The sequence below is a fragment of the Amyelois transitella genome, chromosome 14 (assembly GCF_032362555.1).
Source record: "Amyelois transitella isolate CPQ chromosome 14, ilAmyTran1.1, whole genome shotgun sequence".
Lineage (NCBI taxonomy): Eukaryota > Metazoa > Arthropoda > Insecta > Lepidoptera > Pyralidae > Amyelois > Amyelois transitella.
Genome location: NC_083517.1, coordinates 4,669,347 through 4,685,022, shown reverse-complemented (window position 1 = coordinate 4,685,022; position 15,676 = coordinate 4,669,347). Strand labels below are relative to the sequence as shown.

Here is a 15,676-nt window from a genome sequence, read left to right as displayed (position 1 = left end):
TATAAAATACCTACATGTTTTGACTAAATATATAAAGAGAGTTTTCTATTTTTGTCTATTTCTGAATTGTGATCTGCTTGTATACCGAATACACTGAGACTATCCAAATTTTTGACCTGCTTATAATAAATTAAGTATTCATATTCTGGGTAGAATACGTTTTATAATAATTACACTCATACATATAGTCACGCCTATATCCCTTGCAGGGCAGACAGAGCCTTGAAAAGACTGATAGGCCACATTCTATGATAATAGAAAAATAAAATACTAAACAAATTTTCAGCCAATTGTCGGCCTCTGTGGCGCAGCGGTAGTACGCTTGTCTGTGACATCGGAGGTCCCGGGTTCGAATCCCGGCCAGGGCATGATGAGAAAAGAACTTTTTCTGATTGGCTTGGGTCTTGGATGTTTATCTATATAAGTATTTATTATAAAATATACTATCGTTGAGTTAGTATCTCGTAACACAAGTTTCGAACTTACTTCGAGGCTAACTCAATCAGTGTAATTTGTCCCGTATATATTTATTTATATATTTATAGATAAATTGCGACTTCTGATGAGAATCGTACTAGTCTTACTAAAGTAATCAATAGGTAGGTAATGAATCTAAGAATAAAAACATTTACAGTACCTAGATACATACACTATTACTTATACGAATAACATTAAAGCTAAATAATTAAAGCTTTTGAAAGAAATAATATATATCTGCCCGACTTCATTGTAATTAGATATTTAGATTACATTCCGTGTCATTGGTGCCATAATCAGACAGACACATGAGTGATCTTATTATGGCTCGAGTACGTTTCAAATTCAGTGAGATCAAACCCAGTGACTTGGAAAATCACCACTGCTGTGTCGGGATGAAATCCTGGAACTTGTGAATTGCTATATTTCGTATGAAATGATTTCAAATGAAACTTCGGTCAATATAAGTCACTTCATACCTTTCATTCGAAAATATTCAACTATCTAGCCGAGGTTCTAGTTCGTTGTTTGATGATGGGGTCGTTATTCAGAGGCAGTGACAGTTCGCTCGCCCATCGCTAAAGGAAATATCCCAAGTTTATTAGCGATTCCCAAGATCGAATTTTATAAGTCAAAAAAATATGTCTAGCTCCCTTATTTGGCAAGGGTCGCATGGCTCGTTCAATTTCAGGTGAATGATAAGGTTTCTGAGGGGCTCCTGTACGAGGCGATACCGAACGCTGAGAAAGCGGAACCTCAGTATCAAGAATTAGGCAGCAATGATACTACGGAGTGTGGCCGCGGCGATTACTGCTACGGCGCAGGTAGGCGCTAGGTCATTCGATAAAAGTTTCAATGCAATATAAATTAACATAATAACATTGTATATCTTTTTGTTCACTTTTTCATTGGGATACAATTCTCATTAGGTATGAATGTGCTTACTTAATTTTAATATTAAGGGTTTGTACCCTTAATATTAAAATTAAGTCTAATTAAGGTCTGGCACCAAAGCGCTGGGCGATGGCACCGTTTGGTTTTAGTGGGTTCAAGCGCCACATAAACTGTCCAGCTTCCCACAGCCGCTCGAACAGACGAAAGTCTTTCCAGACGTTAAAAAATGTTATAAATGACCAAGGAGGTTTGCAAAAATATCTTGCACTCTTACCTTTCTTCATATTTCTTTTTATTGTGTTGAGATTGTAAGTAATTCATATTGCTATAAAATAATCTAAGCTATTCTATACCTTACAAGACTCTTGTACTAATAATGGTTTCAGGTGATGCAGTGTTCACCAGCTTTGTAGTTGCACCACTGGTAGTGGGGGTTTGGAGAGGGGCCTGGACTATCATGGACCTTCACCACAAGGTGTTTCCGTATGCGCAGACCTACGTCATAGGCATCGTGCTTCATATTTGCTTTGCATTAGTCAGGTAATGGAAAGGTTACGGGAAATCGTATACTTAGTTCATCATTCAAGTTAGTTTTTATGAAGGACAGGTGTTACCTTTAAGTAGTCAGTGAGTCATTAGATCTCATTCTAGCGTCACCCTGCCAAGAGTTAATTCTCATGCCGCCTTTGTGGCAGATTCTTCACGATGAAATAGGAGCGAAATGTTCACAATATAGTATCCCATTTTTTTGTGGATGTCGTACAGGATGACACTTATTGTTTACAAGCACTCTGATCTGAGGCAAAGATATCAAAATATCTTCAAATTCACATTCAATATATTTTTCAGGTCTATTCTGCTCGCCCGGTCCACAGGAGCCTGGAGGAGAGCCGACGGCGGCGCTGGTCGTTGGTTGGTCGAACGCGCCCTCTCGAGAGTATACACTTGCATCTTCATGTTGGCCTGCATAATGCACTGGAGGGGAGGGTGGGGGCTGCTCGATACTCTCATCGTGGCTTTGCTGCCTAATGACGACAATCCACATAGGTAAGAAGAATAAAGACAAACATATTTCTTGTTTGTCTCTTACACACAGAGTCAACAATTTCAACACTCGAAAGTCACATTTATGATATTCAGAGATAGGGACAGGGCTAGCCTATTATCGAAAAGCAAAATTTTATAGCCTTTATTTAAATTGACTTTATGAATCTGCTCGAGAAGAGATGTATACGCTTTATTTTTTCACCACTGCCTTGAACTTGCACTTGGATGCGAACTTGAGATATCTTTTTAATAAAGAAATGTTAAAAGTTCCTGGTCTAGAAATATTAGGAAGAATTATTTGAATTTTGAAGTCGCAGCTAAGTCTGGCGAGATAACTGAATTAATGAATGAAATTTCATTATATTCATTCACTACAACAATATTTTAAGTAACGAACTCTAGGCCAATCTTTTTGATAATTGTATTAGAAAATAGCGCTAGACTGAGGTCAATTTTAGCCGTTATACTTGCAACTGCAACTTACTTGCACTAGTTCTTACCTTGCTATAATATGTTTATAGGCCAGTTCTGACAGCAGGGTTAACGATCTTCTTCTGCATGAGCATCACAGCTCTACGCTCGGCAAGGAACCTTCTTGCCTCCCCTTACTTCCTCGTCACGGATGGCAAGGAAGCTACGTACATCTTCACTACGAGATTTAAAAAGACAGTAAGTAATCAGATTATTTCAGAAATCGAAAGGCGGCGTTAATTATAAAATTTCTACTTACAATTGCAATTTAATTCATCTTCTATTATGAAAAGAACATTGTATTGTACCACCCACAACTATATATACCGGTATAGAGTGGGAAGGCTTAGACGAACACGTAACATGATCGAATCGGAGACGTTCTAGCAAGAGATTGCAAGAAGAAAGTTATGCATGTGGATAAAGCGAAAGAAGGGAGCAGGGATCGTGGCAAGTGGCAAGATGTGGTCTCTGCCTACCCCTCCGGAAAGAGGCTGATTTATGTATGTATGTATAGACAACTCACATTGTTTTTGTAACTTACAGGATATTTTTTGAGATTATACACCTAACAATAGCTGGAACATGTAAGGTAGAGATTCTATCTTAAATATAATGATTTCCGGTAATAACCCCTTCAGGTTTGAAGTACAAAAAATATATTTTAGTGCTATTGTTTTACAGAGGAGAACTGCTCTATTGAAATTAGGTAGGTAATCAAAAAGGTAGATGTTATCCAGCCGGATTTAACAACAAAGCAAGCATTTTCATTCTAAAAATTTAGGTATAGGTAGTAAAGGTACGTAGGCATGTTATGTAGAGTTCTATCATTGTAATTTCGGAACGATTTTAAAAACGTGGTTCAAAAAAATTCCGGCTGAAAACAGCCTTTTTTTGTAAAAGTGATTGTTGATGTTGAGTTGATGTTAAACCTTCCTTACGACTAATTCGTATGAGATTAAATTTTCTCAGTAAACCGGAAATGAATAGGGAAAATCTACCTTTTCAATGTAAAGGTGAATTAAGTACAAATCTGGTGAAAGACCCCATTATCGCGGCGATTACTGGCATTGAGTGCAAGTACTTACCTCTCGATCCGCGGCGCGGGCGCGAGTAGCTACGTTGTAGTGATATGACGGCTAGGGATCACACGCAGAACCATCGTCCCGACAAACATACGACGTCACGGCGCGGGACGCAGTGATAATGCAATTACAAGTAGTAATCTGTAGCGCAGAGCGGCACGGCGCACTCGCTCAGCAGCCATGCGCGGAAGCACAGCTGGCTTGGCGGACACACTCGCGAGTGGCTCCCGGGCCCATGCCGCTCTCTTAGAAACCGCAGACGCACTCTTCGCCAGCGTCGTCGTCGCCCCGGCGGTCGTAACCTATTGGCAGTCAACATGGACTCTTATGGACCTTTACGTTTTACCTGAAGATCCAGTTGGGAGCGCAGCCGTGTGCGCGGCCTTTGGACTGTGCTGTGATATATTAGTGTGTGTTTTCCAAACATATTTGAGCAAAATCTTAAAACCCGATCATGGGCGGTTCACTTACTATGTCCTTTCGCGGCTATATACCTGTATTTCGGGCGTCGCTTGTGTGGGAGCTTGGAGGGGGGCGTGGAACCTCCTCAATGAGTGCACAGGGAATAGCGCCAGGACTTTGCTATCTACCACGGCAGCCGCCACCCTGTCTCTAGCAGCTTTGCGAACTTTGAGGAATATAGTTGCAGCTCCTTTTGCAGTGGTCGTGGACTCTCCACAGGACTACTTCAATGTGCCAACAATGTTTCGGACGTCTCCCAGTCGAACGGTTAGTATTACGAGTATCATAATGACAATCACAGGTTACAATAGTCCTTGGGTCAGGAATGACCAAATCACCTCTCTTATAAGCATACTCCTTACTACGATATTACGGGTAGGCTTCATTTACTGTAGTTTTCTTTAAATCTTCTAGGAACCCATTGTACCCTTCAAGGCCTGGCGCGACTTTTGATCATCTAACCAGCTGTGGTTCCCGGCACCAATAGAAAAAAGAATAGGACCATTTCATCTCTTACCCATGGATGACATGGATTGACATTACATGACGCGCTACATACATACATATAGTCACGTCTATATCCCTTGCGGGGTAGACAGAGCTAACAGTCTTGAAAATACTGAAAGGCCATGATCAGCTGTATGGCTTAATGATGAAATTGAGATTCAAATAAGGGCTATCAAAGCCCATCTCTTACAAGAAGAATCCTAAGTGTTTGAAACTTTACATAACGTAAATAGGTAAACGACAAAAAAACTATAATAAATTATGCTATTGAAAATAATTTCTAATTATTTTTTTTAACAAATTATCAATTTCTATTACGATATCTATTATCTGGTAAATCGCTTTACAATATTTAAAGTCATTGTAATTCATGAACACGCTTAACATTATGAAATATTAATACAACAAAATACTCAACAAGAAAGAAAGAAACAAATCTTTAAACAGTGCACAAAGTATCCGAATTTTTGGACACTGTGCGCTGGGTAAGCGCATGGATTCCTGGACTTCTTGTTTTTACCTTTTTTTTCTAATTGTTTAGAACAAGAATAAGATACTGAGTGCCACATTTAAATATGTAACGCGATTTATTCGATACACATAGAAACAATTTATTGGAATCGCTAGAAAAAACACATATTTAAAAGAACCAGACCAATCGGGAAACGTTCCTTCCCCTGGATCGTGCATGCCCAGACCGAAGATTAAACCCGGGACTTGGGGTTTATTGGCAATAAAACAACCAACACGCCAAACTGTTATTAATAATATGCAATTTTTCACTACTTCCTCCGTTCCAGCTGATCGATTCTTGATATTAACGTTCTTTGACGCAGTCTCTTGTCTCCCAAGACCCCAGCTATTCTTGGGCCATCGTTATCCAATTAGCGAACAGTAATGGCATTTCTACTCGCTGTAGTAGGTACAAAGTATATGAATGTCTGTTCAACGAACTCTTTTTAGTCCCTACATCACCAATCTGGCACTACTAAGTGTATTCTTTTATTATTTTCTCCCATCTTTTCCACGGGAATTTCTTGAAATTCTATATAATGCTTATAAATGCTAAATCTCAAAAAATCACAAATTTATAGACCTAGTGGTTTGAGCTGTGCGTTTATTTGTCAGTCAATCAGTGTCTTATTTATGATAGAACATGTAAAATAAAATACTTTATTACAATTAAAAAGGGCAAAACTAATTTTATACTGTGACGAACTATTTCACCTAAAAGAAGAGCTAATTCATCGTATTTTTTATTCCAATAAAATAACATCACAAAGTTAAAAGATGTTTAAAATTCAAACATTATTATTACGAGTATTTACAATCTTTAAAATAGTTTACGTTATTTATAATTACCTACCTACGTTATTATTGAAACGTGATTTAATTTCTCAATTAGGTACGCACAGAAAACTGAACAATAAAATAAAGACATTTCTTTACAAACAAATATTAAAAGATTTATTTTTTTCAAACTTCTCTGTGCATTAAGCACAAGCTTCCATGTAGCGAAATTTAAATCTATATTTCACATAAAAAGTTTTCAATTATAAAAAAGTAATTGCGCATGCTACACACGAGACTCCCAAGTGCTACGTAGCGCTACGCCATGCTACGCAGCGCTACGCCATGCTACGCATTATCATGTCATCGTAGCATAATACGATAATGGCACTTTTTCACTTTCTTATACCTTACAAATTTTTATTTTAGTGTCTTCATTTAATTCTAGTGAATTACTGTGCCTGTAAAAGGTCTGATTTTGATAAAAATTTGAAAGGTATATCAATACTAATAATATCCAAGTTGGCAAGTTCGTAGAGCAACAAAATTCACAATTTTGTAAACAAAATAAAAGTGTTCTGGAGGTCTAAGTTCTTGGCGAACGACTAGTTTACTTCGGTACAGTAGTTTTAAAATTATATAAGAGGTATAAAATTTGTCCACTGTAATATCTAGGAAATTGTAACCTAAATCTCAATAAGGCAAACCAAACCTTAATGGTCACAAATTTTGTTGACAGGCATTTCTCATAATCCGAGCCTTTTCGCTATCGGTATGTTTTTGGTTGATCGTTTTAAAAGCTTTTATTATTTGTATATCTTATTATGTGTTAAAATAAATTACGTTTTCTGCGACGCTCCTCCACATATAGCATGCCAAATATCAACAATGGTATTAATTGTTACTTTATGACATTAAAACAAATAACTTACAATAGTAATAAGGAAAAGCAGTTTATACACAAGATTATAAGGAAGGAAATTTACAATATTAAATAATGATCAAATTTATCTACTATTATAAATACTCGTAACTATCACCTGTACATACATACACATATCACTTTCTTATTCCTTACGAGAAGATAGCTTAGTAATGAATTACAATTCAGAGTGGCAGGTTTGCTAGACTATTGCGTAGAAGTTCCAAATTTCTAAGCTTATCCTTGAATGACTTATAGAATCTGTCAACTGTGATTTACCTTGTTTGGACATCATTAGATATTTTTTTTTTAATTGACAAATGTACCCCGTCATCTAGAATCTTTCCACCAAATCATTCCAGATTACGGAAGTTTATAAATAAGTGAACTATATACTTTGCTTTTATTTTCTATATTTTCTATATATATATAAACGCAATGAACAACTAATTGGCCTTAACCACCTAAAGCATGAAATTTTCCAGAGGACGGATGAATAGCACTCGTTGAATACAATTGTAATGATTTTCCTAAATTCATGCTTATTAGCAAATACGGTACCTACATCATGATGAATTCAAAATTGTGACTGGTTTGTACTGTAAATATATTACTTTTAGAATTTATCTCTATAAGTAATGTGCGAACGCTGAAGTACTCTTTGTTTATAAAAACTTTTCACCCACATACATTGGGAGCTCCAGTCGAATTAGTATCTCTTATCACACACACACTGTTGTAATTTATCGGATGTACATAGCAACCTATGAAAGTTTTAATAACGTTAACAGCATATCTGGCCAATTTTTAGCAAGCGACTTAGTAGTCGCTAATAATGGTAAGTAGTAGTAAGTAACCTAATGGTTACTATTGTTTCCAGTTTCCACTTTACATTACACATATAAAATCTGAGAAAAAAAGTAGCCTATGTCACTTCCGATTGTTTAGTCTGTGCCATATTCCAAATTTAGTGAAAATCAGTTCAGTATTTTTTGAGTTAATTCGTTACAAACATATTACTTATAATTTTATTCTCTTTATTATTAGTGTTGATTACAAGCCTTAAGACTAACTAGTACTCATTCTTTTGGGTATTTTAGATAGGCTCATGTTCATGGTCGCAAAGGATTGATAAAAGCTAATGTAAAATAAGCATATAAAATGATCAAATAGGTACACTCAACAATCAGTGACTTTAAAAATGTATTACTTATATACTTATCACCATAATAAGTCATACCCTAGATATGATTTTTTAATGTAATACTTGAAGAACTATTTATTCATATTCATCATTACTATTTTTTCATTAAATATTTTCTTCTGAAATCGCAAAACAGATTAAATTGCCATTGTTTATGTTTATCACAAGACTTCGATTAAGAAAATTAGATTAGGTTTTGGATGATTGGTTATATCAATTGCCATGGATATGTGTATTGTAGCTTTTCTCTACAACTTAAAAAAAATTAAATTCATACACATATTTAGATAGTAAATTAGTATGTACGTAATGTCCATTTTATTCGGAGTTGAGTTGTGTGGCAATTGGATGTCCAAACCTAAACCTAAACATTATAAAACCTAAACTTTGTTTATTTGTTCTTTTTAATGCGTTTTCTACCAAACCAATCGTCCTAAAATTTTGCATACCTGGAGGATATTTCTTTTTACATAAAACTTGTATTTTTCTGTGGCGCTAAATTCTCGAAGGCGAAGTTGCACATAAAAAAATACCTAGTAATTTGTAAAAAGGAATGTGTTTTCCTTTTTTGTCACTAGACCAATCTTCAATTTATTTATTCATTACATAAATCACATATACATAAGAGTAGAAAAGACGCTATGAGACAGACAGAAAATACTCTTACCACACGATTTTCGGTAAATAAATTTGCACGCGTATGAAATTGCAAATAAAAGCGAGTAGTTTATGAATCAACAAGCTGCGCTCCGGGGATTTGCTCCCGTAGGAATTTCAGTATAAAAAGTACTTATTTTGTCATATCAGTTTATTTATATAATTTACTCGTGTACCAAATTTCGTTAATAAGTAAAAAAAAAAATACTTCCATACAAACTTTCACATTTATATTATAAGTAGAACAAAACGTCAACATCAAAATAAATATAATAACAAAAGGAACATTCTCGAGTAGATATTGCTATGGCATAACGCTGCCCAATAAATCTGCTCAAGAGTCACGCGTTACTCTCAAAGGCGTTTGTCTAAACTCATAAATCGTTACAAGAGCCTTATAATTTACAGAGCAGCAGAGAGACGGTGCTGTATGTGCTGGACTGCATATTCTCCGTCGCGGTGGTCGGATCCCTCGTGGTCTTCGTCTGGAGGGGCTCCTGGGCACTACTGGACATATTTCTATTCCCGGAAGATAAGGTCAAGTCGAGCTGGACATCCTTGGTAAGTATATGCCATCTTTAAAAAACGTGATATGCAAGATTATTTAGCTGTGTGGTTCATCAAAAATACTCGTCCTTCCTTCTCAATTACATTCTTACCTCTCTGCTCTGAACTGGAGAAGACCAGGGGTGCGCCTTTTGACCATAATCCTGGATTGGGTGTCAAGTTTTTACACAAAACAAGTCCTGTCCGATCTCCGCAACCATAACAAGTTTAATGTACCTATTCCCTTCCTGTTTCTAAAGAGATAGAGCGCTCCTATTGTAAAGAGCCGTAATCGACACCCAGAACTAAAAAAAATCTATTTATGTTTAAATAGGTTATAATTACACTTACCTAGTCTTCCACTAGTCTCCAGCCTAGTTATGCCGTCCACTGCCAGACAGGTCCAAAATAAAACAAATCACATATGGCTCGTGATGTGAGAAGTGTTGTGTTACTCTGTTAACAGCACGCAACAGCCTATCCTATTACATACATAAAATCACGCTTCTTTCACAGATGTATAGGCAGAGACTACATCTTTCTGCTTGCCAGGATTCCTGCAAACATTTTCCGCATCATACACATTCAAGCTCATCGATTTAGGTTCTCTTGACCCGAGCTTTTGTATAATAACAATATTATAGTGCGTGTACCTTTGGACACATTGGGGAGTAAGAGAAGCGAAGGAAGCGCCAATTTGTTCCTAAGTGGTCAGTGACTCGTTCATATGACCCATATGCGGAAAGATTACGTATCTAAACAGATTTCTTCTATTGCCACTTTACGAGTAAGTTGGCTTAAAGTGGATCGATAATAAAATTCCCTTAAAGCACTTTCACACCTTAAATGTAGCATTACGCTTATTCTGGGTTATTTCTCAAAAATTATTTACGATTGATCTTAGTGGTAGTTTGCCTTGACTACTATAAACAAATAAATCTTCTCAAACGAAGTCCAGGGCATGCTTATTTTCTGAAGAATAACATTAGTTTGTAGTCTCTCGTGTTTACATAGATATTGAATTTTATGTTTGTTTACTCTGTCATATAACAATACCTTAAATATTTATAAATTAACAAAAGTATTTAAATTGACAAAAATCGTCAATGGGTTATTTAACAATAGATCAAAATGAACTTCTTTGAAATAACGAGAAACCGCATTTTTGCATTATGCAGCACAAATACTCGTTACACTAGTACATAACGCTGCCTAATAATCATAATATCTCAAGGAACTTTGACGTCCAAATTCTTCCTAGCATCCGCAAAACACGTTCAATATCAAACAGTGACATTGAAGCAAATTGTACACGTGGGACGAATGGACGGACAAACCTATTGTTCGGAGGCATATTCATATCCAGACTAAGGAAGACTCCGGAACCTTGCAAAGTTCATATTTATATTGAATTATATATTTTAAGCAATACTAATAAAAATACATTTATTTAATATCTAGGTAGATCATTATCTACGTAGAAATCATAATACTTAAAGGTTATTAAAAAAATGCAGGTCAAATGGATAAACGCCACGAGTCGCGATCGTATACGTTTAATGGTATTTGCTCTACTTAAATACATATTCACTTTTAAAAACGGTGCTCCGTCGCAGATTAGTCCAATTTTAAAAATTACAAAATCTTTGATTTGTCTTGAATTTAACCTTTAATACAACAGAAATCTGCATACTTTAAAGTCTGTAGATGCGAATGTCCCTCATACAAACTGTTAGCATTTACCTCATTGCCTTGTTCCTGAAACTACTGCCCATGTTATTATCTAATTTTTAGCTATTCTTAGACTGAATCAGTTTTCTTATTATTGCATTAACGCTATGAAGTAATCGTGTTTGTTTCGTTTCCTTACTTTACCATTTCTTCTGTATGTTCATGTTTCTTTTGTCTTTAATTACACTTCAAAACCATTTAGATTTCAGTGTTATTAATTCTAAAGAAGAAGCATTTATGTCAATATAATGAGTAATAATTGGGTTATTTTCAGGCAACAACAGTGTCATTCATACATATAGTCACGTCTATTTCCCTTGCGGGGTAGACAGAGGCAGAAGTCTTGAAAATACTGATAAGCCTCGTTCAGCTGTTAGGCTTAATGATAGATTTGAGAATCAAATAGTGCCAGGTTGCAAGCCCACCGCCTAAAAAAAATCCCAAGTTTATAAGATATCCTTTAGTTGCCTTTTACGGCATCCATAGGATAGAGATGGAGTGTTCCTATTATTTTTGTATTAATGCTGGGAACCACACGGCACTCACAGCACGCAAGAGTTACATCCGATATAAAATTGACTACGTAAATATTAATGTGTTATACCAACTTATTTGATTCGCAGTCTAGAAATTTCTGGAGCAGTAGTTACTCTAATTACTATTATCTAATAGTGTTACTGTCATTATTTAATATTGACTCTTCCGCGGGCTTATATATTTGATTCACACAACAAACAATTTGAAAGAGAATTTTCCATACAAAGTTTACAAATTTAATAATTGCTAAGTTCCTTCAGAATAACATAGACACAGGGAAATTCCTTCGTTTCCTTTCAACAACAACATTTTACTACTATTGCAACATTCGTTATAAGTACATCATTGTATTATTAATTACTAAAAGATTAAATTCCTTGTAAATAAAATTGCGTGTACCCAAATTGTAATACATATAAATACAAACAAGTGATTTTTTCCCGGAAACAGAGACTACATTTTCCACACAGGCAAACGTGGCCTTACAGTCTTTTCAAGACTGTTCGCTCTGTAAACCCCGTAAGAGATGAAGACGTGACGTGTCGGTACGTATGTAAAAAATAGAAAATACTTTGACCTTATGAAGGTTTAAGCACTATAAGCTGTTACCTTCCCTTGGAAAGAAATTGGAGCTCAGCAGGCTATCAACAAATAGATGCTCTTTAAAAAATATTTACATAGATACCGGTTCACGCATGGTTATTTCCATTAATTACAGTTTGTATAATAAAACTTCAAACTTATGTACTTAAAGATTAGGTAGTAAAACCTTTATGAGGGTGATATTCACCCGGGCGCCTAAACATAAATAGCGGCAGATAAGAACAGTAGGTTATAATGTGTGCAAAGGATTTGAAATGTGCTGATGCCGACTGTACGTCACGTAGTATTGATGGTTATCTACTCGTATCTCTATTTTTAAAAACTGTTAACATTTCCCTATAGAAATGAGACATGTTATAAATAGAAGAAATTAGTTTTGGTATTTTTTTATGAACGAGCCTTAGATATTTTTATAAAGATTGTTTTGTCGCGCCGTAAATGATAAAATCCGGTGCCAGGAAGTTCAATATTTGAAGCCGTATATTCGCGTAATTGTAAAGCTACGACTACGGCAGAGAATGTTTGAATCTTACTGTCTAGTAAGATCTTAGTATGAGTGCTGTACATACATATATTCTTATTCATAAAATTTTAGGCACCTAATGCACTAGAGTTAAGAAGATTTCCTGCAGACCAGTAATTAAACTGTTAGTTTCTTTGGGAGGACCAAAGTAAAGATTTGGTCACTGTCGTACTACGTTGCTATCCATAACTTGAGTAACCATTTCCACCTTGCCAATATATCTATCATTTCGTAGAAACATGATTACTTACTGTACTGAAATGGCACTGTACTGCGTACTAGAATGTACGGAATTGAAAAATATTTGAGTTAATAAAATTTGAATATGGTTGATCTATATTTCCGTTTCTTACACGAATTCCACTTTTTAAAATTGACTGATCCAACCTTCTTCTAAGCAGCAAGTTTTACAATTATATATGCATCGTCGACTTCAAAAGATCAATCTTTGTAATGTAAATATTATCTTCAACAGATAGTGGGCTACGCTCTGGTGGTGGCTACCTTCGCTCTTCAAGCGCCGATACGCTGGGCGGCCGCGCGACTACACGGCGCCCCGCGGCTTCTCCTGGCTGACGTATACCACCTGGTTTCCTTCCTCGCTACGGTCAACGTGTGGCGTGGCGTGTGGAGCATGTTGGATCTGTATTTCTTTCCAGGTTAGTAGAAGATAACACATGGATATATACAGCTGTATTCCTAAGAGAGTGGACGGAGACAAGACTCGGAGATACATTTAGGTACCAATTGAGATTCACAGAAAGTGACAGGTTGCAAGTCTCGCTCAAAACAAGAATGAAACAAGTAGTTTATGAGTTAAACCTTTCCGTTTATTGATATAAAAGATAACTTTAGATTTACTTATTGTTCTTTCCCTAGATATCAGACAGTGAATGTTGCAAAATCATTAATAATTACATTTACTTAAACTCAAAAGTAAATGACTTATTATTTTTTAATTAATTTGTTACATTTGATATGTTATTTATTTTCCAAATAACTATTTATTAATATGATACCTTCTTCAACAGAAACGCCCAAATTCAGCAATTGGTGTTCCCACGTCATCAGCCTATCACTGCTTATACTCCTCAACTGCTCCAACTCAGTGCTGGTTCGAGGAGTCTACATCGATGCTGAGGAACCGGCAGGCGAGTGCGTTGTGTTCCCATGCCACTATCTGAGGCTATACTTCCACAAGGAAAGGACTAAGAAGAGGCACAGAAGAGCTCTGGCAGCTGCGGCCGCCGCGAGGAAAGAAGAGGCCAGTTTACCTTTACAACAACCCGAAGAGAAAGTGTAATAGACTCTTGAATACTCTTAGTATGGTTTGTAGTAGTAACCCAGTGATCGAATGCGAGGATTGCGCTTATTTTATGTACAATCCCAGGCATGGATTGATTCGCACTTTTGTTGTTATAAGATTTTTATTTGCTAAAGATTATATTGAAGTCAGAACGCAACTGGCACTAACGCCTGGAGGATGATGGTTTATCTGAACGCACAGTTTTATTTGTTGTGTTCCTTTGTTAGTAACATAATAGCATTAATCATAATGTCGAATGAATATCTGAAATATTAGTGCCGCTGGAGTTCTTAAGAGTAAACAGAAAGATTCAAATACATACCTCCGATCAGAAGGTAGATGAGGCGATCGAGAATAAGAAAAGTAGAATTATATTTTTGTTAACATTCCATAAAATTTTGCATGCATGCAAGCTTGACTTTATCGTTAATAATTAATAATATATTTTAAGTTATTATTTTTGAATTTTTTGGACATATCAAATACCTATTAAAAGTGACATTGAAGAGTGAACAAATAGATATCTTGTAAAACAGACACGACTGTTTAGTTGTAAATAGCAACTGTAATTTTTAATTTTGTACTACATAAGTACTATTTCTAAGTTCTAATTGTTTATAAGTAGTAACAAAGATAAACTAGATCTTTTGTTAAATCAATTTGGAAAGAAATGAAAATTGAAACTCTATATAACATTTTGTTGACATAATTAGATATTGAGATGTCTTCGAGTAAAATTATGTAAATAATTAGCTATCTTTTACTTCACTTAACTATTTTAAAGCAGTACCTTTACGTGGTTATGTACTGTTTATTGTGTTATATATATAAATTTTCATGTACACACTAAACCTTCAGAATTATTTAAAAGTGTTAATAAGTTCATAGAAGTAATCTCGATTAAGTCGGATGGGTCGTCTAATTATTAACAGTACTAACATCATAAATAGAAATCTGTAGAGTAATCTTCAAAAAACTATAACGTGCCTCCTAAAGCTGCACCTCTGTTTTTTATTGTTATGCAGTTTTTTATTGTCCCAAAATATGCAATTGTATTATTTACCTACTAATAATTAAATTACATAATTGCATATTTTTCCCTCGTTAAGCAAATAAACTATCAAAAACTTTAAATGTATTCTAAAATAAAACATAAACGAAAATGTAGATTCTATAAGTATTTTATTACCGAAAATTATAACCCATATAAGAAGGTTGTGACAACTAGGTATATTTATTACATTTACTACTTGTATAAGACAGACGACCCATCAAATTAAATGTAAATATATGAGAAGTGCCTTATCTTTGTGTATTATAATGAAAAAATTAAGTTACCTAATAAAATTATTAAAATATGTTTTAAAATGTTTTATTTTGCGTTTATTTTAAAATCATTACTTTTCTCTCCGAA

General features: G+C 35.3%; 1 protein-coding gene across 1 annotated transcript; it reads left to right on the top strand.

The window, feature by feature from the left end:
• Nucleotides 1–4,121: 4,121 nt before the first annotated feature.
• Nucleotides 4,122–15,633, top strand: LOC106139712 (uncharacterized). Its single transcript, XM_013341209.2, has 4 exons — nucleotides 4,122–4,703; nucleotides 9,425–9,577; nucleotides 13,432–13,615; nucleotides 13,988–15,633. Exons 1-4 carry the CDS (start codon nucleotides 4,155–4,157, stop codon nucleotides 14,257–14,259), a joined length of 1,158 nt encoding a protein of 385 aa, XP_013196663.1. The 5' UTR covers nucleotides 4,122–4,154; the 3' UTR covers nucleotides 14,260–15,633.
• Nucleotides 15,634–15,676: the final 43 nt, after the last annotated feature.

Excerpts from the sequence above, each read along its gene's own strand:
- LOC106139712 (XM_013341209.2), top strand. The coding sequence starts at position 4,155 with ATGCGCGGAAGCACAGCTGGCTTGGCGGACACACTCGCGAGTGGCTCC. Across the intron at positions 4,704-9,424 it reads GGACGTCTCCCAGTCGAACG|AGCAGCAGAGAGACGGTGCT; the intron begins GTTAGTATTACG and ends TATAATTTACAG. Across the intron at positions 13,616-13,987 it reads GGATCTGTATTTCTTTCCAG|AAACGCCCAAATTCAGCAAT; the intron begins GTTAGTAGAAGA and ends CTTCTTCAACAG.